General features: G+C 51.1%; 4 protein-coding genes across 4 annotated transcripts; 3 read left to right on the top strand and 1 right to left on the bottom strand.

Annotated features, from left to right (window-relative positions):
* Positions 1–586: 586 nt before the first annotated feature.
* POX_b03382 (uncharacterized protein) lies at positions 587–12,863 on the bottom strand (the record flags this gene model as incomplete). Its single annotated transcript, XM_050112279.1, has 2 exons — positions 587–7,867; positions 7,923–12,863. 2 exons carry the CDS (start codon positions 12,861–12,863, stop codon positions 587–589), a joined length of 12,222 nt encoding a protein of 4,073 aa, XP_049972625.1.
* Positions 12,864–16,110: 3,247 nt separating this feature from the next.
* On the top strand, positions 16,111–17,734 carry POX_b03381 (uncharacterized protein; the record flags this gene model as incomplete). Its single annotated transcript, XM_050112278.1, has 3 exons — positions 16,111–16,304; positions 16,367–17,160; positions 17,220–17,734. The coding sequence occupies 3 exons, from the start codon at positions 16,111–16,113 to the stop codon at positions 17,732–17,734; spliced, it is 1,503 nt and encodes a 500-aa protein (XP_049972624.1).
* Positions 17,735–19,455: 1,721 nt separating this feature from the next.
* On the top strand, positions 19,456–20,991 carry POX_b03380 (uncharacterized protein; the record flags this gene model as incomplete). The annotated part of the gene is made up of 1 exon (XM_050112277.1): positions 19,456–20,991. The coding sequence occupies one exon, from the start codon at positions 19,456–19,458 to the stop codon at positions 20,989–20,991; it is 1,536 nt and encodes a 511-aa protein (XP_049972623.1).
* Positions 20,992–22,086: 1,095 nt separating this feature from the next.
* Positions 22,087–23,054, top strand: POX_b03379 (Ras-related protein Rab-11B; the record flags this gene model as incomplete). The annotated part of the gene is made up of 5 exons (XM_050112276.1): positions 22,087–22,107; positions 22,164–22,176; positions 22,314–22,703; positions 22,783–22,863; positions 22,933–23,054. The coding sequence occupies 5 exons, from the start codon at positions 22,087–22,089 to the stop codon at positions 23,052–23,054; spliced, it is 627 nt and encodes a 208-aa protein (XP_049972622.1).
* Between the last annotated feature and the right edge of the window lie 358 nt (positions 23,055–23,412).

The following is a 23,412-nucleotide window of genomic DNA, read 5'->3' as shown; positions in this document are numbered from 1 at the left end:
GCGAGCCAGGCAGAGCGAGTGCCTCTGTCACTACAAGGAGAGGTGAGGCGCAAAGGGAGACAGAGGCAGAGATAGACACAGAGAGAGAGACCAAAAAAGTGTTGGCATGGTGCAGTAGAACAAGATGAAAGACCAAAGATTAGCCCACAATCGCTACCATCCCGCGACTGCTACGTAGAGCCGCAGAGCGTCTTATGTGAAATCGAGAGTATTTTTTTTTTCTTTGTTAGAAATGCTATTATTCATGCAGAGGGCCTTCTACCTCCCGTATTTCGAATTGTTGCAAACAGGTCGAGATCAAGTGCGCACGGTGCACGTGACTGCGATCGCAGATCGAACCCACGCGACTCGCGAGTTGCTGTTTGGAGCACGTGATACAGGGCCATCCTCAAATCCGTCCAGCTCTGGCTCGCAGTCCAAGATAGAAAGTTGCAACTACTATATAGCAGACTAGAAAGGTTTTAACATGTACTCATAAACTATAAACTAAAAAAAAAGACTAAAATACAGACTTCATTGCAGGAATTCAGACCCCGGTCTTGTCTGCCTGTGGCTCACCGGCTCATTCCTCCGCTCACTCTTCTGATTACATCAACCCCAGCTCAGAACACACTTTCTCGAGCAACATATTCTTGACATCGATCTCGTAGCCAGGGCCACCAATGACACGGACAGTTAGTGTGTTGTCAGCAGTGGGAATCGCAAAGACTTCCAAGAAGTCCGCTGCAACGGGAATGTCCCACATCTCTTTGCTCCCCAGTCTGCCCACTGCGTGCGGGATGTCCAGCTCGGGCTCCTCGTCAACATTCTGATATTGAATCCAGCATCCAAAATCTTTGGCGTCACGAGCCCAGTCGGAGCAATGCGCCATGATGTCGCGGAAGCCAACAGTTTCATGTGCCAAGCTTTCGGCTTGCTGCCCTTGAAGCCTCGCCAGCTGCTCGGCCCTTGGTTTCTCGGTATCCACCTGGACCCTGACCGGAACGCGATTAAGGCAGGGGCCCACAGCATTCTGCAGAGCGCCGGGAACCCCGGCGCGACCAGACACAACGCGGCCCACCACAATATCCAAAGAGTCGGTCATCTGGCTGAGAGCAGAGGCACAAGCAAAGGTGAACTGGGTAGCATGTGTAATACCTCGGGGAACATTCGGAAGCGGGATTGTGCGGACATGCACAGTAGGCGGCCCATCATGGAATGCCTCGGCGGATGTGCAGGGAATCCGACTGATGGATGAACCTTGAAGGACCTTCTGCCAGTAAGGCAAACTAGCTTCCTTCGAATGCTGCATGTGGGAGAGATACGGCCCGAAAGCTTCAGCGTCCTGCAAAGGAGCGTCATTGTAAATGCGGGACAGGATCTCGAGGGTCTTGCCAAAGCTGACTGCATCGTAAACAGCATGGGACATGCTGAAAACGAGTCGCGCTTTTCCGTCATGATGGCGAATGATCTGGAAGTTGGCTAGAGGGGCACCGAGGATCGCGGGTGAGTTCACTTCGTCAGTCACAAGCTGATTGAATGCGCTTTCAATACACTCGACACCATCAATCACCGAGACCCTGGGCTCCCACGACTCAAAGATGACTTGCATGTGCGAATCCGAAGATTCAACAAACGCAGTCCGATAAATCTCACAGTGGGAAACCAATTGTGCGCAGCTCCAGGTAAGGCGGTTCAAATCCACCTTGGCAAAATCAATGAAATGATAGAACCAAGACCGGCGAGGCTTGCAAACGTTGTCCCGGAGGTAGGCCGCCTGCATGTCTGTGACTGGCAATACATCGATGAGACGACCTTGACCTTGTTGTGAAATCCGGGGAAGCACCTCCCTCTCGATGTATTGATCAGTCTCCCCAGCCGGAAGCAAAGAAAACCTTGAGTACTGGGTCATTAACTGGGAGTCCGACTGATGCTTCAATGTCAGCAAGTCCGAAATTCGATCCTGCATGAGGATGTCCTTGACTGTCAGAGAAAGGCCTGCTTCTCGAGCTAGTGCAGCCAATCTCATGGCACTGATTGAATCACCTCCAAGCTGGATGAAGTTGTCGTCCATTCCGAAGCTTTTTTCGTCCCAAGCCAACACTTGTGCAACAAGACTGTGCAGGGTCAATTCCTCCGGGCTAGCGGGGGCGCGCCTATCGCCCTTGTGTGTTTGAAGAAGCTCTTCCTTGGGGATTGACATGGCCGCTCGCCGGAGCTTTCCGCGATCGACCTTGCCGGAGGTGGTAGCCGGAACACTATCGACAATGAGATAGGCGTTTGGAATCATGTAGCTGGGCATTGTAGCAGATAGATTGTGATTGCACGAAGCTGCAATGTCGCGCGCGCATGCTTGCGCTTGTGGCGTCCCGGGGATCACATTTTGATCTTTGAGTTCGACGAAGGCGACTAACGTAGGTTGAGTCGAGCCGGAGGGCGTAACGATGTCCACGATGACCTGAGTTGCGATGTCCTCTCCAATTGCAGCAAGGACGTGATGCTCAATATCCTCAAGCTCCACTCGCTGCCCACGAATCTTGATCTGTGCATCTTTCCGCCCGATAAACTCCAGGTTACCATCTTCTTCGTAACGGACCAAATCGCCTGTTCGATACAGACGGCCAGAGCGGCCGGAGAACCCTGGAGTTCCCTGAAGCAGCCATTCTGGATCCTTGACAAACGCCGAATTCGTTTTCTCCGGATCATTCATGTATCCCTGGCCAACCAGGGGCCCTTCTAACCAAAGCTCACCAACGTCACCAACGGCTGCGAGAGAGCCGTCACTCTCCGGCTCAACAATCCAAGTCCGTACACCAAGACCTTTTCCGATGATCACTCGGCTGCGTGTAGGATCAAGCACGTGGGAGACGGAAATTGGCGTACACTCTGATGGGCCATACGAGTGAATGATCTGCGCGTGATCTTTCCAATAGTCGATCTCATCACGAGGCAAATTCTCACCACCATAGTTTATGACCTCCAACTCAGCGCCATGTAGCAGTTTGCCAACTGTAGGGGTGATGAAGGCAGTATTGGCACGTCTGCGAGCAATCGCCTCCTTGGGCTCGTTTCGGATCTCATACTGAGAAGGCACACACAAACAGCCTCCTGCGCAAAAAGTGTAAAGCACGTTGAGCCAAGAGACATCAAATGCATAAGACACAAAGTCATATGCACGTGTACGAGGCCCAAATTTGAGCGCATTTTGCCCATGCTTGAGCGCACTGGCAAAGTTCGAGTGGCTGATCATGGCACCCTTGGGCACACCCGTCGAACCGGAGGTGAAGACGACATAGAGCGAGGTCTTGGGGCAGACGACCGGGAGACTTATGTTTTCAGATGACTGCGAGGAGGGCAAAGACGAGTCACCCAATACAATGATTTGAGCTGTTGGGGGTGCCAATTTCCGGACTTGGTGCTCTTGGGCGGAAGATGCCAGAATAATATGGGGCTGGGCCAAGTCTAGAACTGTCTTCAAGCGGCCATCAGGAAGTGTAACATCGATCGCAAGACACGTGGCGTTGGCTTTCATAACGGCAATTTGGCAGACGGAGGTCCACTTCGACTTTTCGAAGAACAGCGGTACGATGCGCTGGCCGCTCTGGGGAAGATTGGCTCGGAGCAGATCCTGGGCGATTCGGGTGGACAGCTCATCAACCTCGGCATATGTAAAGTCACCGTCCCATGAGCAGACTGCCGGGGCATCTGGCTGTCTGGCGGCTACCTTGCCAAAGATTTCGTGGATTGTTTCGCTCGACTCCTCGAGAGAGACATCGTTCCAACTCCAAATCTGCTCTCGATCCCGTGCGCTGCTTGTATCGAGAAGAGCCACTGGACCTGTCAATTTATCGGAGACAGAGAATTGCCTGATAATGTTCTCGAATCGAGCCATGAGTCGGGAGAAATAGGCTGGGGATACAACATTGGAGTCGAAACTGGCCAGGATCCGGAGACTGTTTGCTTCAAGCACGAACTCGAGACAGATTGCGTACAGTTTGAAAGGATCTGCTTCAGCCTCAGTTGCTCCAGGGGCCGAATCAAACAATTTTTCTTTCACGTCCCCGTGACTTCCATATTGAATGGCCATGTGAGATCCAAATTGGCAACCCAGATTGCAATCTTCGCTGAGACGTCGGATCTGTTGAATGCCCACTTGTTCGAACGGCATCATCTCCGCTGCTTGCAACTGTACCTGCTGAAGTAATTCACGGACTGTTTTGGTGTGGTCAATTGCCACTCTCAATGGTACGGTGGCCATGGTAGGGCCAGTCATTTGCTCTATACCATAGACGTCTGCCTGTCTGCCCGAAACAGTTGCTCCAAAAGAAGCATCTGAAGAGTTTGTGATCTTTGACAAGAGCAGAGCCCACGCCGCCCTGATTCTTGTTGATGTTGTGAAGTCGCCGTCGGGTCTGATGTCCTTGAGTTCGAGCTCCAAGTGCTTGTCACATCTCGGCTTGTAGGTCTTTGAAGGAAGAACAGGGAAATTTTGCGCATCAAAAGCAGCAAATTGGCCCTTCCAGAATTGCGCCGCTTCCTCTTGGCTGGATTGGTTGATGTATTGTATGAAAGCCTGGAACGGAGGAGCATCAGCAACGACTCCTGATGTGTAGCCCTCAAACAGTGCCTCGAATATGAGTGGCATAGACCATCCATCGTAGACAGCGTGGTGGATCTTCCATGAAAAGCAAGACTCGGAGATGTCATAAAGGAGCAGAGGCGTTCCAAGACCAAATTCTGCCCCCGATGCAGTGTCCCTGATTTTCTGGCATTCACTGTCAAAGCGAACGACAACCTGGACAAGGCCCTTGGTGCCCATATCAACAATTCTCGTCCGGAGGATAGGATGCGCTTGAATCACCCTCTCCCAGGCGGAGGAAAGACGGCGTGAATCGATGCCCTTTTTGAGCGCCCATGTTTCTGTAAGCACATTGCTCCCGGGACGTCTGACAGTCTCAGCTAGAAGACCAGCCTGCAACGGCGTACAAGGGAATACGTCCTCGATAGATTCAGGTTTCAGGCCACAAAGACGTGCGATTTGCTCAATTGCTTCGTCGCGTGGGTATTCCGATTCAATCTGTGAGAAAGGCACCACTGAAAAATTGGTACTCTTCTTGACAGCTCGGTCGGACTCAAGAAGCGTCGCAAGAGCACTGAGCTTGGGCTGCTTGAAGATATCGCCGAATTCCACACTGAAACCTCGTTTGCGCAGCGCACCAACGAGCTGCATCGCTCCCAATGAATCACCTCCAACTCGAAGGAAGCTATCTTCGGCCGAGATTGTTGTTGTATCGATCTTCAAGATCTCGGCCCATAGCTCTTGCAGGAGTTTTTCGGAAGCAGTGACTGGAGCTCGATGGGAAGATTTGTGAAGCACATCAAGCGCAATCAATTGTTCCAACGTTTTCTCTGCGTAGGCTGTACGGAGGGACATGCGGTGTATCTTTCCGGTCGCAGTCAAGGGAAACTCGTCAACTGAAATGTAAGCCATCGGAATCATATATTCTGGGACCATAGTTGCAAGCTTCTCGTTGACATCAGAGAGCTTGTGCCAAGATTCCTTTTCTTCAGTCATCAAGAAGGCGATCAGGATTGCGTTGTCACTTTTGTGAGGCTTGAAGACTTCCGCTACAATTTGAGTGCGGAAGTCACTCTCAAGCATAGCCTTCTGAACAAAGTACTCAACTTCTCCAAGTTCTGTGCGCTGTCCACGGATTTTGACCTGGGAATCCTTACGACCGGCAAAGACCAATGCCCCGTCTTGCTCATATCGAACAAGATCTCCTGTTCTGTAGAATCTGCATGGTTGCTCATTTGGCTGGGTCCATTTTGGCCTCATGACGAAAGAAGTCGCAGTCCGTGCCTCGTCTGCGATGTAGCCGCGAGCCACCTGCGGCCCTTCAAGCCAAAGCTCACCAATGGAACCGATTGGGGCGAGGAGATCGCTGCCATCGGTTCGGACCACCCATGTGTTCAGGCCCAACCCAACGCCAATAGAGTTAGGCGTCATACCCCGTACGACGCGGACCAGGCTAGTCTTGATGGTGCACTCTTGTGGGCCATAACTATTCATCACGTTCTTCAGGTCGATCCAGGTGCCAAAGTTCTCTTCAGACCATGGCTCTCCGCTCATGATGACGTGCTCCAAATCGGGGAGCTGTTCAGGGTCGAGATGCTGGAGGACAGAAGGCGTAGAATCGAGCAGAGTAGCCTTGCTCTCCCGAAGAGACTCCTGGAGCGTATTTCGCCTTTGATATTCCGATGGAATACACAGGCAGCTGCCTGAAGTAAGTGAATGTAACAGGTTAGACCAGCTAACGTCAAAAGCGTACGAAGCAAAGTCGAACACTCTTTGACCGGGGCTGAATTTGTGAGACATTTGCTGGTGCTCGATAGCGGATGCAAAGCACGAATGTGTGATCAAAGCACCTTTGGGCTTTCCGGTACTGCCCGAAGAGAAAGACACGTAGAGCAGATTTGAGGGCTTGACTGCGTTCTGCACAGAGATCGCTGATTCTGAGCTTGGTAAGGCATCGACTGACTCCTGATCTACCACCAGGTGTTGGACCCCATCAAATTCGACAGCCTGAGGCGAATTTTGCCTCGAAACGAGAATAAACTTCGCATTGACTTGGCTAATTATGCCACGGACTCGTTCAATCGGTTGCGTGCTGTCGATCATCACACTCGCCCCTCCAGCCTTCATCACTGATAGTACGGAGACTGGCATCCACATGGACTTTTCGAAGTAAAGAGGGACGATGACATCCGGACCAACTCCAAAGCTGATCAGCGAATTTGCCAACTGATTTGACAGCTCGTCAATTTGTCGGTAGGTGAGATTCCCGTCCCAGGCAGACACAGCAAGGGAGTTTGGTTGTTCCTGAACTCGTCGTAAAATCTTTTCATGAACTAGAGCTTGAACGCTCTCATAGATCGTCTGGTTCCAGGCGGAAATCTGCTTGCTCTCTTCCTCACTGACAATGTTGATGGCGTTTAGGGTAGAAACATTGTTGACTGGAGATGTAATCTGGCGGATTACTGTCTCGAACCGAGAAAAGAGTCGTGTCAATTCTTTGCCACTGATGACCTGCTCATCAAAGTGCGCAGTGATGCAGCATTTAGAACCGTGAATAGTCACATCAAGACGCAAGGCTCGAGCCTCGACTGAAGTGAAATTCCATGACAGTTCGTGAGTGCCCATCGGAGCCTCTCGTATTGTCAATACAGTCTGAAAGTCGCATGCAATCCTCGAAGCTGTGTTGAGTCTCCCAAGTACAAGAGGAGAAAGCGGCGGCATCTCTAACCATCTCTCCTCGGTTGACTGGACAGAGTCAAGGTAGGAGGACAGGGTCTGGGAGAGGTCGACTTTGATCCGCATCGGTGCGGGTTCTCCCATTTGTACAAATTCACGGTCAGTAGACGCAGTGGAGATACCAAACAAAGCATCGGATGAATTTCCGTGACAAGCTTGCAAGACGGCCCATGATGCGAGGACTTGAGTGGATGATTTGTGACCAGAGCGCCATTCCAATTGCTGGATCTCATACGATGTTGAAGAATTGGCCTGCACTTTGTGAGAAGCGTTGGGGGAAGACGGGAAATGCGCATCAGCTTCGATGCCTTCGAAGTGTGCATTCCACACTGCGAGAACTGATGCCTCATCTGTTCCAAACGTGCTCTTGAAGAAGGCACTATACAATGAATCAGAGGAAACTGCAGTGCCAGATAACCCGTGTGCGTTCAGCGTTGAGCCGAGGAATTTAATGGCGCTCCGCAAGATATCCAGCATCCCGCGAGCGTTCTCTGAGCTCATAAAGTCAGTGCGATATTGGATGGCCACTTCCGTATCGTCGTTTTTGACTGCGGCAGCCAGAACAACATCGTACTGTCCAAGTTAGAAAACGATCGTTCGAGCAGAATATTAGGCGATGAATACTTACCTCGTGGCGGTCCTCCTCGACGAGTTCAAGGAGCTGCATACTACCATCCTTGGGTGGTGGTCTGCTACGGTCTTCTCTCACAGTTATGTTCGTGTTGAACAACTGCTTGGTAGAGGTCTCGTGTTGAATGTCCGCGAGCGAGACATGCTGGTGCTCGAGGTGCTCAATGTGGTAGCTGCTGATGCTTTGCATTGTCGTAGACAACGGCTGGTCTGAATCAACACGGGCAACAAGCATATTAATCAGCGGACCAACAATGCTCTCGATCCCATCGATAGGATAGTCACGACCAGAGGAGACATAGCCAAAGCAGACCTGTCGATCACCTGTGAAGTACGAGAGCACAAGTGCCCAGGCTGTGTGAAGAAACGCTGAACGGGTTATACCGTGTGCTCGACATGTTTCCGCAATGAATGCAGTATCAACCGCCGGGATGGTGCTCCATGCATACTGCATCTTATACTCGGAGGTGGAGTCATTTGATGGCCTATCACCCGGCATGAGGCAGGGCTCAATGTCCATGAGATACCCCTTCCAGTAGCGCATCTTTTCCGAAGTTGATGCGCGCTGTAGGTACTCGACATAATCTCGGAATGGTGTCCGTAAGGCCACAGCATTCTTCACATACGCTTGCTCAAGATCTTGCACTATGACAGGAAGAGAAAGAGCGTCCATGAGCGCATGCGATATGTCAAGTCGACATGCAACTTCACCTTTGTCATCTTCACAGATTGTGAAGAAACATTCAGGCTGCGAAGCTGACTGTTCGACGATAGAAATCTGCTGTATTGCATCGACAGCAGATTCAGAAGCAGCAGCGCGGTGAATCGTTGATTTGTTGTGCTGGCTCAGGACAACCTGCACAAATCGACCTGTGTCGGGGTTGGTTTCGAAAATACTGGAGAGAACCGGATGCATAGATACCACCTTGTCCCAAGCTGCTGCAAGACGCAAAGCACTCACTGTAGAGCCAGTCGAAGACGCCTGCCAGATAGAAGTACTGTGGTATGAGGCTGATCCACTGCTGCGGCTCATCAAAATACCTTCTTGAACTGGCGCGCATGGGTAGATATCCATCACAGTGTTTTCTTCAATCCCCTTGCTTGCAAGTTGCTCAGTCAGAAGGGTCCGGAGACTCGAATAAGAGACATCTAGTAGCGGGAAGTCGGAAAGCGTAAAGGTGGCAGGCTGGCAAGCAAGTTGATGCGCCACACTCCGGAGAGTGGTGGCATATAGGCTCACCCAGCGGTTGACTGCTTCGTGATGGGGCATGCGTTGATGAGATCTTGTCCAAATTTGCAATTTGCCCTCTTGAACAACCAAGTTCATGTCTACCAGCGATGGACGAAGGTAGCCAGGGCCGTCACCAGGAATCGAAACGTCACGATCTTTTCTGTCTTCAATTTTAAATATCGACCGCGTATCTTCCAGCTGTTGGAATGAGCCTCGGTAGTTGAAAATCAGCTCAACATGCTTGTGCGCTTCAAAAGCCTTCTTTCCTGCATCGTTGTAGAAGCGGCAGGCGAAATAAGGACGACCCTTGCCAGGTACCTTGCGGCGGACGTCCTTGGCAATTCTTATGAGATCAAAGATACTGCCTGACCTCTCCCCGAGGTCGATTGGGTAGATTGAAGTGAACCAGCCAATGATTTCGGACAGATCGAGATCCTCTTCACTCATTCCAGTGATGGTCTCCCGTCCATGGCCTTCTAAGAATATTGAGGGCGGGCGACGATCAGGGAAGATCTGAGCAAAGGAATAAATGAGGGACCCAACCAGGATATCAAGGATCTCAGTGCGCAGTGCGTCGTTACTTGAGCCAAGAAGCAGCGCTGTCGATTCGGCATCAATCACAGAGATATCCAAACATGAATGCTTGAAGTACAGCTCGTCTGGTCGCACACCCCAGTAATCGAAATTCGGAGGGGGGACTTCGAATGGTAAGACAGCCGTTGGGTCAAGTTTCTCGCCCTCTGCCTGCTGCAGACGACACCAGTCACGAAAGGATAATGCTGGCTGGGGTATTGACGTGGTACCAGACAAGTGCAGTCCAAGCTCATGCCAAACAATGCGCCAGGAAACAAGATCCATGATGACATGATGCGCGCTCATCAGGACGGTCTGGGCCTCATTCGCGGCATTGAAGACGTCCACCGCAAACACGGGACCATTGACAAGATCAAGACCGGCTTGACGCTCGTTGACAATATCTTGCATGTGTTCAACACTCACAAAGTCATGCTCCTTCAGGAGGAACTCATTGGGCCCTGGGGGCGCCGTCCACTGCTCCCACGTCGATTGACCCTCGACCTTGCGAAAGCGGGCACGGAGCATACTATGACGGGTAGTGATAGCCATGAGTGCATCAAATAACTCCTGGCGGGTCGTGGACCTTGTCAGCTTAACGACGTAGCTGAGAGTGTAGTGGTTAACCCCATCGGGGTTATTGGTAAAGAAAATCTCTTGAATAGGGGTCAAGGGCCAAGCCTTGCCATCCTCAGCCGTTGTTTCGTGTCTGATCACTTTTTCCCGAATGGGCTTGCTAACCTGAGCAAGCTGACGGATGGTCTGAAGCTTCAAGATATCGGCGACTTTGATGAGAACATTCTGTGAGCGACAGCGCGAAGCTATCTGCATGGCTGTGATAGAGTCGCCCCCGAGACGTGTGAATTTCCCATCGAGGTCGATCTTCGCGAGTGGAAGGTTGAGAACCTCACTCCAGATCTTGCGGATTTTGCCTTCCATCTCAGATTCCTCGATTTCCTCCGCATGAGATTCGGAACCCAGCTGTTGCCAGTACAACTTTGGACCGTCTTCGCGAAGCTGCCGACGGTTCACCTTGCCCGTAGGAGTCATGGGTACATCCTCAATGATGAAGAAAGCGGATGGAACCATGTATGGTGGCACTGCAGCAGAGAGCCTGTCTTCAAATCCCTGAAGAGCGCTATGGAGAATGGACTGCGGATCAGAGGACAAAGCTCTTGAACTGGCATGAAGAAATAGGAAGGACACAAGAGTGGAAACGTTGCTTCCTTCTGGCTTGATCACCTCTGCAATTATCTGCACATTCTCAGCCTTTGCCTCTTCAGACAAAGCGCACTGCAGATGGTATTCGATCTCCCCCAACTCCACACGTTGGCCACGAATCTTCACCTGAGAGTCTTTGCGACCCACGAACTCAATGTTGCCGTCTTGCCTGTACCGAACAAGGTCTCCTGTGCGATAAAGACGTCCACGACGACCAGTGTGGCCCTTCATACCCGGGAGGCTCGGGCAGCCTCGAAGCAGCCATAGCGGACTATCGACAAAGGCCGCAGCAGTCTTCTCCGGGCTACCCATATAACCTTGACCAACGATGGGACCTTCCATCCACAGCTCTCCTATCTCGCCAATCGGAACCAGATCAGTCCCATCTGCTTTAACAACCCAGGCACAGGCACCAATTCCGGTACCAATGGTTGGGTCGTTGGGATCATTTGGATCAGCGACGATAGCAGTGCTGACTGTCGAGCATTCGGCAGGGCCGTAGGCGTTGATAACAGTTGACTTGGTCGATAACTCCTTAACCAATGCGGCTTTAAGCGGCTCACCGCCAAAATGGAAAGTTCTGAGACTGTCAGGAAGCTCTGCGGCACTGAACCATGCTACCGAAGGGGTGAGAACAGCATAGTTGACTTGGTACTTGCGGAGCGCGGCAGCCACATCCGCCTTTCTTTCTTCCTCGGATGGGATGCAAAGGCACCCTCCGATCATCATGGCATGAATCATATTACACCAGGCGGCATCAAATGCATACGATGCAAAGTCAAAAACACGATCGAACTCGCGGAAGTCTAGCCCCTTCTGCTGGTGAGCAACGGCGCTAGCATAATTGGCATGGCTTATGATAGCGCCCTTTGGGGTACCGGTACTACCGGAGGTGAATACTATGTACAGCCAGGCAGAGGGGCTGACAGTAGGCAGGCAATCTGCCTGGGCAGTTGGCCAATGCTGGCTCAAGTCCTCCTGCAGAATAAATTGAGGGCAGGGCAAGGACAATACACTGGCTTTCTCTTCGCATGCGGGCGAAGTCAAGATGGCGGATGGTTGGGTCAGTTGAGCAATGGCTTGATGTCGCTGGAATGGGAGAGACGCATCGAGCACGGTGGAGGCGCAGCCGGCCTTCATGACTGCCAGTTGAGCCACAGGAACCCATTGGGACTTTTCGATGAGAATCAAGACAATGCTGTTGGGCTGGACACCGTCTTGAAGGAGCGCCTGGGCGAGACGAGTGGAAAGCTCATCTAGCCTCTGATACGTCAAATCGCCGTCATGAGCTGAGACAGCCAATAGATCAGGATGTAGCCGTGCTCGCTTCATAAAGGTTTCATGAATACAGGTTTCAATGCTTGGCGGAACATAGGAATTCCAAGCCCATATCTGCCTGAGGTCTTTAATAGAGACGAGCTTTAGATCGACAAGAGGCTTGCCATTGCTTCCTGGTGAGCAGACCTCGCGAAGAAGATACTCGTATTGTCTCATGAGCTGAACGGAATATGCTCTGTCGGCAGGGCCATAATGTCCAACATTGTTGACGATCACCGCGTTTTTTTTCAATTGACATTCAAGTAAGATACTCTCAGTCGGAGTTTCCTCACGGGTGATAGTAAACAGACAAGTCATCGTGGAGGTTTTTTCATTGCTTGCTGCCTTCTCAGCATGGCCTAGTAGTTGGGCTTGGACCTCGCCAACAAGATCTCCCAGATGCAAGCTCCAGTCAACAGGGGCCAAGACCGTGTCAATGATCGCTCCAGATGTGGGGGAGACTATGCCAATCCCTGGTCTGAACCCGTGTGAAGCAAGAAGAATAGCCAAAGATGCGCAGACCTGGGCTTTATCTGAGGCCTCGGGTCCCAAGTCTTGGAGGGACTCATTGAAGATGCAAACTCTTTCTTGAGACATATGTGAAGCTGCTCTGCTGGACAGATGATTTTGGGACGACAGATTGGAAACAGCTTCCTGCAAAGCTGTGGTTGTGGTGGAATCGACTGGTAGTTGAGCACCACTTAGCAGAGAAGCGGGCTCTGCCAGTGTGTGTGATTGAGGCAACACAATCATTTTAAAAGGAAATGGAGATTGATGAGAGCTTGCCTAAGCTAGACAGACTTGGCTCTTCTTGTCTAGAGGTATGAAGGTAGAATGAGAGAATTTTGATCAGACGCTGTGCTCAGAGAGTCCTTTGAGCTATTCATATAGTTCCTCTGAATGTGGCCACCAGCGCTACTCAACTCCCGCTTTCCTTCTCATTGACGCCTATCTTTCCACTTGCTGTCAAGAACTTTCTTGTCTCGTCAATAGATCTACCTTGTGCTTATGGATCTTGTAAGACCTAATGCACGGCCTAAGGTTAGGACCCAGTAACGAGCAGGTTATCCACACAGACTGGAAGACCTAGATCTTTGGTGAAGTCCATCATCATCCCATGAAACACACTAGCTTCTTCAAGCTCTTTCTACCGCTGTGAAATTTGTATCAATATCGTAAGCAATACATTATCCACCAAAAGCATCAGATGTTGATTCAGCGAGCCCCGTTCCGGGCCTCCGCCTTCAAACCTATAGATTGAGTCGCACAGAACGGAGATGCCCACGAAATGCATGAATTAGTCTGAAAGGTATCGCTTGGCTCCTGTTTTGTATGGCAATACCATCGAGTGTACTCGAATTCTTTCAATAGAAATGGGACGAGGCAAATGCACACAAGCTCGAGGAGAGAGATATAGACCACCAACCAAGGCCCAGGCTGGTATGGGCTCACTTCCAACCCGTGTTGATATGTGTGCAACTCCACTGAGGCAAAATTCTGTCCCAAGCAACCAGCTGCAGAACAGATCTGTATTCAGTAATACCTTAGTGTTGAATACGTTGATACGACGTACAGTATATACCAAGCTTAACAGTAAAACGTGCCAGGACAAAACATCCAGTCCTCACCGCGGGCATAGCAGTGTAGGTCAATTGGGGGCCGGTCCGCTGTGGAGACTCGGGGTCCCATCCATTGAGTCTGTGAAGATTCTTCAGTGGTGTAAAATCTGCCCAAGTAGCTACCGAGGTAGTAGTGGGTGACAAGTGAGCACTACGTATGAAGGTATCGGGTACAGTACTTGATTTCGACCCACTCACCACGTAAACCTGCACGGAGCTGGGCACCTCGAAAATACTACCTAAAAAAAAGAATTATACCACCTGTGAAGCTCTCGTTTAAACTCTCCAGTTTCGACCACAGTCTTACATGATTGCTTTACATTGAAGTTTGATTGTGTTTTGCTCATGAGACTAAATGTAGAAAGAATGACCATTCGAGCATTCTTAGTCTCTGACACGATTTCCTGGGGAAAGCACTGCCGATCTCGTATCTAAAACGGACAAATTGCTTTATTCTTTCCATCCACAGACTCCCATAACAACAGCGATCAAACTAACAGTGTCCTCTTAAAGTCCAGTCAGTTTTATAGATGAAATCCATCATGCAGCCATCCACTTCTTCAGACCTGGGGACAGGGATGCTATGCGGCAATCTAATCTCGTCAACGAGAGCATTTGACTAGTTGTGGCGGTTAATTCGTAATTTATACCATGGATGACATGCTGTAGATAGACAAGTGGATACCTATGTGATGGATGGTCGCTTTAGGTGGGGCTGCACGGCGCGGTGCGGATCTACGTTACCCTTTGCGGGAATGATTGGACTGTGGTGCCGCTGCTGAAGGTGGATCGAAAAGCTCGACTGTGAAGGCCAATGACTTGTGGAATTTCCCCCACAGGTAAGCCGGATGAAACCCTTTTGGGGGACAATCGTCAAGATGCCTTTTCACATTCAATTAACACAGTGTGGTTTTGGCGGCTACTTGGAGTGTCCTGTTTTCTCATATGTCGACTCTTGACTGTCGAGTGTGGTGTGTGTAATGTCCCGTCTATTTAAGATTCGGCAGCTGGTGCAGGGTTACGGGGGAGGCATATTGTGAGCCTTTTTTATTCTAATTTCCTGGATTTTCTTTCATCAAAATACGGCACCGCCCTCTCGTTGGTCGGCATCTTCGTTGATCCTGATAGGGTCGTCCTCCTTTGTCTTGTGCCAACCTTTCTGTCTTGGCGCCTTATTCCCGGCTCGATGGGTCCATCGAGCCTCGCCAATTTCTTATTAGGCTGCCAAGAGGCCGGACTTCCCCCCTTCCGAATCACCAGAACGGGGAATTACTGGTACTTGCGGTCAGATCTGGAAAGTACCTTGGTCCATTTCCAGGGGCATGACACAAGCTATAACCACAACGGGGTTAAGGTCTCCTGCAAAAATGACTCATAATTCACGCTGGATGCGCCATGGTGAGCCACTCACTTCAAAGCTATCAATTTCGTCCTGAATTTCCACACGGTCAGGAGGTCTTTGAAGCAGGTCTGGCAACAGACAGTAGAATAGCCACCCCCGTCTGTGAGTGGGTTTGGTAAGTTGATGGCATTGAGGATGGAAATGATGGGACCATGAGCAGACTGATTCATTCTTGGCAAACAGGGTCTGGTGGTCCGACCAACTGCCAGGCAGATCCTCTCCTCATATCTTAAAGCGACAAAGTACTGTGTCACTGGACGATTTTTTACCCAACGAGAGAATTCCCAGACTGCAACTCTGGTCCCTGTCGAGGGGGTCCTGGTTGGTACCGGCAGATACTGGAGCAATTGCTACCTCCGCTACCTCCGCTGCCTTCGCCAACCCTTCAGCTGGCACTTCTTGGCTACGATGAAGATCGCCTAAGCCCCTTCCCCCGGGATTAATGAAAAGGCCGTTATTCTGGCGATGAAAGACACTTGGCTCGCTCTGGCGGCTGATTCAGTCCAAGCCAGACCAGGTCTGGGGGCGGAATTGTGGATAGTAGTCGTTTGAGGCTTCTCGGGGGATGCCCGTAAGAGGGACGCCATGGCAGAGGGCCCACTCCGAGTGTAACTCTGAAAACGCTTCCGAGATTCTCGCGGCGTTGTCCGAAGACTGCATCCTCGGACAATGGTCAAAATGGACGACTTGGAGTCGCTCCGGTGGTCAACGTGCGGACAGTCAGGTTTTTAGACTTCGCATTTTCTCCTCTTCTCCTCTGTACACTCTTTTTTTTCTGCTTCTGCCCTCGGGATTCGGTTCAACAGAACGGGTTAAATTTGCGATGGCATCCAGTGGCGCAATCAACCCAATGCCGCTCAGTGTGGCCGACGAGCCCATCCCCGCTGGCGTCGAAAAAGAAGCTGGCCCGCCGGTGGTGCAAGAAATAGATCCTCTCGATCCCGCACTCCCACAGAACTGGACAAAGACGCGCAAATGGCTTGTATTAATCATCTTGTCTTTAATGTCCCTCATGGTGTACGTCCATCTGCGAATTAGAAACACAATCACAAGAACCAAGGTTGATGTCAGGCTCCTAGGAATATGTCGCTGGTCATTTGCTCTCCAGCCAGCTCAGCAATGGCTCAAGAGTTCAACAACTACAACGGCTTTCAGTCGGTGTTTTTCATTACGGTGCCTAACCTAGGAGAAGTCATTGCACCTCTCTATATTGGTCCGCTTTCTGAGCGCATAGGGCGCATGCCCGTCTGCCATTTCTTCAATTTCACCTTTCTGATCTTCACCATGATTGCCGGCTTTAGTAATAGCTTCGCCATGGTGATTGTATTCCGGTTCCTTGCCGGTGCATCGGTTTCTTCCATTTGCCTGAACCCGGCCATCACGGGCGATCTGTTCACCAAAGAAGAGCGGGGATCAGCCATGTCGCTGACAAGTCTCATCCCCATTCTCGGGACCGCCGTGGGTCCCATTCTGGGTGGATATATCACGCAGGGCCTGAACTGGCGCTGGACGTTCTGGCTGATGGCCATAGTCAGCGCCTTTCTCGCAATCATCATGGCTGCTGTCTTGAAAGAGTCCTACGTGCCTGTCATTCGCCGCAAGAGACTCAGCAAGACCAGCTCAGGTCATGAGGCCCTCGAACCTCGAAAGAAGTACCTTCAAGGATGGAGCATTGCGACAGTGAAAGCAGTGGTTCTCCTCGCCGTGCGTCCTTTCATCATCCTCAGTCAATCACGTGTTGGCGTATTGATGGGTCTGTATCTGGCTCTCCTCTTTGCCTACATCTCCCTCCTCGCGGCGACGATGGCTACTGTCTTCCAAGAAGCATATGGTTTCACGGAGAGTCAGTCGGGCCTGATATACATTGCCATGAGTAAGTGATCCCTTGCCTCAATTGTCCTTCTTCTACTGGCGGCCCGTCTGACCTTTCAGTGCTTGGTACTCTGAGTGGTGCACTCATGTGCCGATTTACGCTCGACTATTTCCTAGTTCGCGGACTGCCCTTTAAGCGAATGGACCCTGAAGTCCCTCCGCGCCCGGAGAACCGCCTTATCCCCATCCTCCCGGCCATGATTGCCTTCCCTATTGGCCTCTTCCTATACGGTTGGTCACTGGAGGAGCGCTTGCATTGGATTGTCCCGGCCCTCGCGACCTTTCTGTGTGGATTCTCTCTCTCAAGCAGCACCACGCCCATCATGAATTACCTCGTGGACATCTTTGGTGATCGCTCGGCGTCCGCCGTCGCAGCCGTCCTACCACTTCGTTATGTCGGTGGTGCCTTTCTGCCGGTGGCGGCACCGTACATGTACGCTCGGCTGGGGTACGGCTGGGGCAATTCCCTTTTGGGATTTGTGTTGCTCATCGCACTGCCGGCCCCGTTTTTGACCGTCATTCGGCCACGGCGGGCGGAACCATCGATGGCAGTGGCGAGCAGCGGACTCCCTTGAAATGAAGAACTTTCGATCGTAGGAGGATGACAACCGGCAGAATTGCTCGAGACTGATCTTGGCAAGACTCTTTTCACCCTCGAACATAGTCAGATCTTTGCAAATAGTTTCAAAAATACAAAATTCAAATAAAAAACAAGCCTTCCAATTGCGCACCAAGAGGGTGGTAATTATCAAATGACTAGTAAAATAGGAACTTTACCTTATATGTCTTGATCTATGACGGAATAGGAAATTACTTCGAAGTTCCGCTAGACAGACCCCGTTCGATGAAAATTACATATCCACTTGAAGCACGGATCCAAATACATAGAATCGTCCCATGAAAAGGTGAATTATCCTGTGGAGGCAAAGCGGGGGACAGTGGGGTTTGCCCAAGCTCTACAGGCTCAGCCAGACCTCTCGGTAGGCATGTCTTGAATCTGGGTCCTCTTGCATCAACGTTCATCTGCTCGTGTCAGCTCCGTTGGGTTTAATTAATTCTCTCTTGTCCACGCGCGTCACTTCGAAGTTCTCGGTCAAAATCCGATAAACCAGCTGTGTAAGTCAGACCATGGCGATTTTAGCTCGGTGTCATTTCCAACTTCCCATGCTACTTTGTACCTGTGATGCAGTATTTTGTATCTGACATATCACCAAGCAGGTTCAGCTGATGGACCTCGACAACCTCGGTAAACCCATAGTGTAGAGCAAACATATAGAGAGTAGCACTGCAGATGATCGATCTGGGTCTGTCATGGTCAAAATTTCCTTGGGTGAGGTTTTTCCCTTCTACAGCATGTTTTGGGCTCGGGTTCCAGGTTTCTGAGTGGACCGAACATGCATACATGCATGCAACCAGGTGTGCATGAGGGGTCCCTTATAATAGACCTTCCATTATTCATCACGACTAGGGCTTTTCTTGTGCGACTAGAAGCATCTCGGCTGCCTATTTCAACAAATCATTTCATGTCCAACAATTTACTAAAACGCTGAACACACGAATCCACCGCCTGCCAGTGCCTGGTGCCTGTTGATACACCGGTGGCAATTGTGCTCTCGATTGGCGGGATCTCCCACGTGGTGGGTCTTGTTCGCTCGCATCGTGCGTGGACTGTGGACAATTAGACACCGGACTGTGGACGCATCGCAAATTCACCTCACTGATGCATTAGATTCAAACATGGTAAATAAAGCGCGTAACTTTAGTGCGTAATACGGAAACTTCGACAGATGTACTGGATCATCAAGATTTAGAGTGAAACTGTGCTTGACAGGCCTCGCGCCCCCTGTAGACGCAAATGGAGGATCGATCATGCTGGCTGAGCATACACTGCTTGTTCGGTACCCTGTTGAACCCTTCCATTTTAACAATGCGCATCCCGTCGACCACCTAGACTGCCTAGAGATCCGTGCTTGTAAAACCAGGGACCGGAGATAGAATGGGTCTGTTTCACTAAAGTACACCGGGAAACTTTTGATCATGCACAAAGTCTTTTTTTTTCCCTTTTTTTTTGGCCTTGCAGGTCCAGCCAACCTTACTAATAGGTAAGTACCTCCACCCGTCGGACCTATTAGCTATCGTCAACAAGCTAGCTCATGTCCACTCAGTAACAGGGGTACTGTCAGCCCTGTTGGACTCTCTTCTATCGCCAGACTCGAGGTAGCGAGCTCTTTCCACCTCCAGTCTTTGCCCACCATCCCCACAACTTCTCAACGGGCATATAGCGGAAAGCAAGATCATGGCGTCGATGGAGCGGGAAGGAATTGAATATGCCTCAGAATCAAGTCCACTCCTCCTGGGAAATGCTCAGAACGGGCGCCATGCATCTAGATTACAGCACCGGGCCACGGTCCTGCTATGTGTCTTTGCGTTCATTATGATGCTGGGCGACAATTTGCAGCCTGCAGCGCTGACTCAAGTCATGGAAGATGCGATCTGCAATGCATACTACGCGAGAAATTCGACCTCTGTCAAGATTCCCGGATCAACGATCGATCGATGCAAAGCACATGCTGTACAAAAAGAGCTAGCACAGGTTCGTGGTTACCAGCAGCTGGTACCCGTTTTTGCGGCTCTTGTCTGCACGGTGCCGTACGGCCTCTTGGCCGAGCGTGTCGGGCGCAAGCGTGTGCTCGTCCTCAGCGGAGCGGGCGTCTGCGCCGCTCTCAGTTGGGTGCTGGCAGTGTGTTACTGGCAATTTGCAAATATACGTTGGGTATGGCTGTCAGGCGCCATTCTCTTCCTCGGCGGTGGTGATGCTGTCACCTCCAGCCTCGTCCATATCATGGTCACCGACACGACAAGGCCAGCGGAACGAGCGCAGATCTTCTTGTTCCTCCATGCGGCCGACGTACTCGCAGGCTTTTGTGGCCCGGCCATCAGTGCCGCGCTGATGGAGAACGGATACACCTGGGCGGTTCTCGTTCTGGCTGTAGTCATGCTCTTTGCGGGCACCTTTCTGCTGACTCCATTCATCCCCGAGACCATAGGTTTACGGGCCGATGGCGGTCATTCGTCCGGCTCATCAGAATCTCCTACGACCCTGTTTGACTCGGATATACACACCCCCGCAGAACCCACCAAGCCAGTTTCCTCCGCCTGGGGCCGGATTTCGCGCACGCTCGCTCCCCTGACCTCAAACCGACAGGCGATGTTGCTTCTCGCAGTTTTCGCCCCGCAAACTGCGGCTCGAGACCTATTTACTATGGTTGGCATGCAGTACTCTCGCGCAAAATTCGCTCTGCCCTACAGCCGCGGCAATGTCCTTCTCTCCTTGTCTCAAGGAGCACAGGGACTAGTTGTTCTTGTCTTCCTCCCCTTTATCACACGATACTTTGCAGGCCCGCGCGGGTGGACGCCTTGGGTCCGTGATCGTCGGTACGCCATCGTATCTGTTGCCCTCGTCTCCTTCGGACTGGGTGTTCTCGCAGTGGCGCCCGGAATAGCGGTTGAGGTTGTGGGCTTGCTGATTATGGCATGTGGAAGTTGCACGACGGGGCTGTTGATGAGCTTGCTTGGTGCTGCCGTGCAGCCCAGTCAAGTGAGCGCTGTGTACAGCATTGCACTTATGCTGAGCATTGTGGTCTCGAGTGTGGCAGGCCCAGTGGCGAATACACTGTTGGTGGAGGGTCTTGGGCTCGGTTGGATATGGATCGGGTTACCATTTGCGGTAGCGGCGATCATCATGTCAGGGGTGACAGTCCTCAGTACGGCGATCAGCGTGGAGAAACCGGTCAATTTCGAGGAGGATGAGGATGCGTTTGAGCATGAGTGATTTTTGTGCCACCCAAGTTCTAGTTGGATGCCCTCTTGGTTTCTCGGCAAAGACCCGACTTCCATATTTGTTTTGTAACATATGCTCTCCTTGGACTGTAGGGAGCCAGAAGAAGCAGGCATCTTGTACAGCCGTATTCTACTATACATAGGAATTCTGATCTGATCTTTTCTGACTTCTGATGTGCTACTCCATCTAGACGAGTTGACTACCTGGAGCCCAGGGTGCTACCTCAGGTACCGTGCAGGCAACATAATTGCAGTCTCCATGTCGAACTCCAACCTCGCAGGTAGAGCTCCGCCGAGTGCGCGTCACATTTGACGTGTTGGCGCTGCTGCCTGAATGGAATCTAGCTTTAGTACTTGTGGAATCCACTCGTGCTGGTACTCACCTATATCATAATGGATATAGGTTCTACTCTTTAAATGGATTAGGTCGGCGGATTTGGAAGTCCAGGCCATAAGTTTTGTGGGAGTTGATTTCTCGAACGGCGATATATACCTGCACGATCCCCTCTGCGATCACACACGGCCAACTTTTGCCATGTCGAGTGAGAAAATTTCTAGGCAGACAAGAACCTGACTAAGAGCCAGGTGCTTATTATGGAGTGGAAGAGTTATTGGATCAAAGAAGACTTTAACGGACTGCTCAGACTACCTCAAAAGAAGTCTTCTACTTGGTGTTTGCCAATGTGCTCAGAATTGTAAGTTGAAGCGCTTCGCCACCCGAAGTCCACTTCAAGAGGCCAGTCCCCCCACATGATATCAGCATAAAGGCTGTATTTACTTTCGCTGCACGATAAGTGCACGTTCTCTTCTCTGTATCCAAGTGGATCATTACAATTACTCGTGCGTCTTCATGTACCAGGCAAGCTGTCCTAGGGTAATCTTAAATTACCAGAGTTCACGAGCGGCGAAAGGCAGCAGAACATAGTGGCCATCCCAATGGCCAACAGATCACGTGACATGAGCATTCAGGAGACGGTCCGCCCGAGGACATCATCTCTCCCTCCTGTCGCCAACCATATCTCCCCACATCGACCCTGCCCTCATTCCTCGTACCAGCCCTCTGAACCTTTGATTTACTATTTTCAACATGGCCAACGACGAGTATGATGTAAGTTTACACCTTTATTCCGGTTTTATGACCCTTTTGGGCTAATGAAAGACCAGTTCCTCTTTAAAGGTAATGTGATCATGTTCGGAAACCGTCCTTGCCTCGTTCGATATCTCTCGCTACATGACCCATAATTTGCCTTCGAAATTCGATATTTAAACGCGAGAGCGCTGGATGTGGCATTCTCACTGACATTCCTGCAAAAGTGGTTCTCATCGGAGACTCAGGTGTCGGTAAATCCAACCTGTTGAGCCGATTCACCCGCAACGAGTTCAACCTGGATTCTAAGTCCACCATCGGAGTGGAGTTTGCAACTCGGTCGATCCAGGTCGACTCCAAGACCATCAAGGCACAGATTTGGGACACAGCTGGCCAAGAGCGTTACCGTGCCATCACCTCAGCCTACTACCGTGGTGCAGTTGGCGCGCTTCTCGTCTACGACATCAGCAAGCACCAGACTTACGACAATGTCAACCGGTGGTTGAAGGAGCTGCGCGACCACGCTGACTCAAATATTGTCATCATGCTGGTCGGTAACAAGAGTGATTTGCGACACCTTCGTGCGGTCCCCACAGAGGAGGCCAAGCAATTTGCCAGTATGTCCCCCGCCACGAGATTGATCGCGCGAGCACACGCACACACACATCCATCAGAACTCTAAATTTCTTTGACTAGGCGAGAACAACCTTTCCTTCATCGAGACATCCGCCCTTGACGCCAGCAACGTTGAACTGGCCTTCCAGAACATTCTCACAGGTAGGACCATCGCCACCGTCTCCAAGCGATCACGCATTTGAACAACACTCTGACCCGAGCTCCATTAAGAAATCTACCGCATCGTTTCCAGCAAGGCTCTGGAACCTGGTGAGGCGAGCGCAAACCCACCTGTAGGTCGCACTATCGATTTTACCCCGCAGCCCAACGAGCAGAAGCCAGGCTGCTGTTAAAGAGGCCGACAAAATCGACTGCAACGACTCTTCTTTTCTACAATGTGACTCTGAACTGGCCATGACCTGGGAGCGAGGCTGTTATTCGAGGTCAAGATGATACACCGGCAGAATTTTGGTATGGTAGAACAGGCGAGGCGCAAGGGGCGCTTTTGACGCCAGCAAGAGCTGGCTTCCTCTCGCTCTGATCACTTGCTGCTACACATGTCTCTTTCTACCTCCTTTTCCTTTTTTCTTCTTTTTTCTTTTCTTTTCCCTCTCCCAGCATGGCCCCCTTTATCTCCCCTTCTGAATACGTTTCAGGGTCCTGCGATGCCGCCACCGAAATTCAGGCATACCCTTTGCTTCAGGTTTGTTT

This window comes from Penicillium oxalicum, chromosome II (assembly GCF_001723175.1).
Source record: "Penicillium oxalicum strain HP7-1 chromosome II, whole genome shotgun sequence".
Taxonomy (NCBI): Eukaryota; Fungi; Ascomycota; class Eurotiomycetes; order Eurotiales; family Aspergillaceae; genus Penicillium; species Penicillium oxalicum.
The sequence above is the reverse complement of the archived record's forward strand: the minus strand, read 5'-3'. Positions and strand labels throughout refer to the sequence as shown.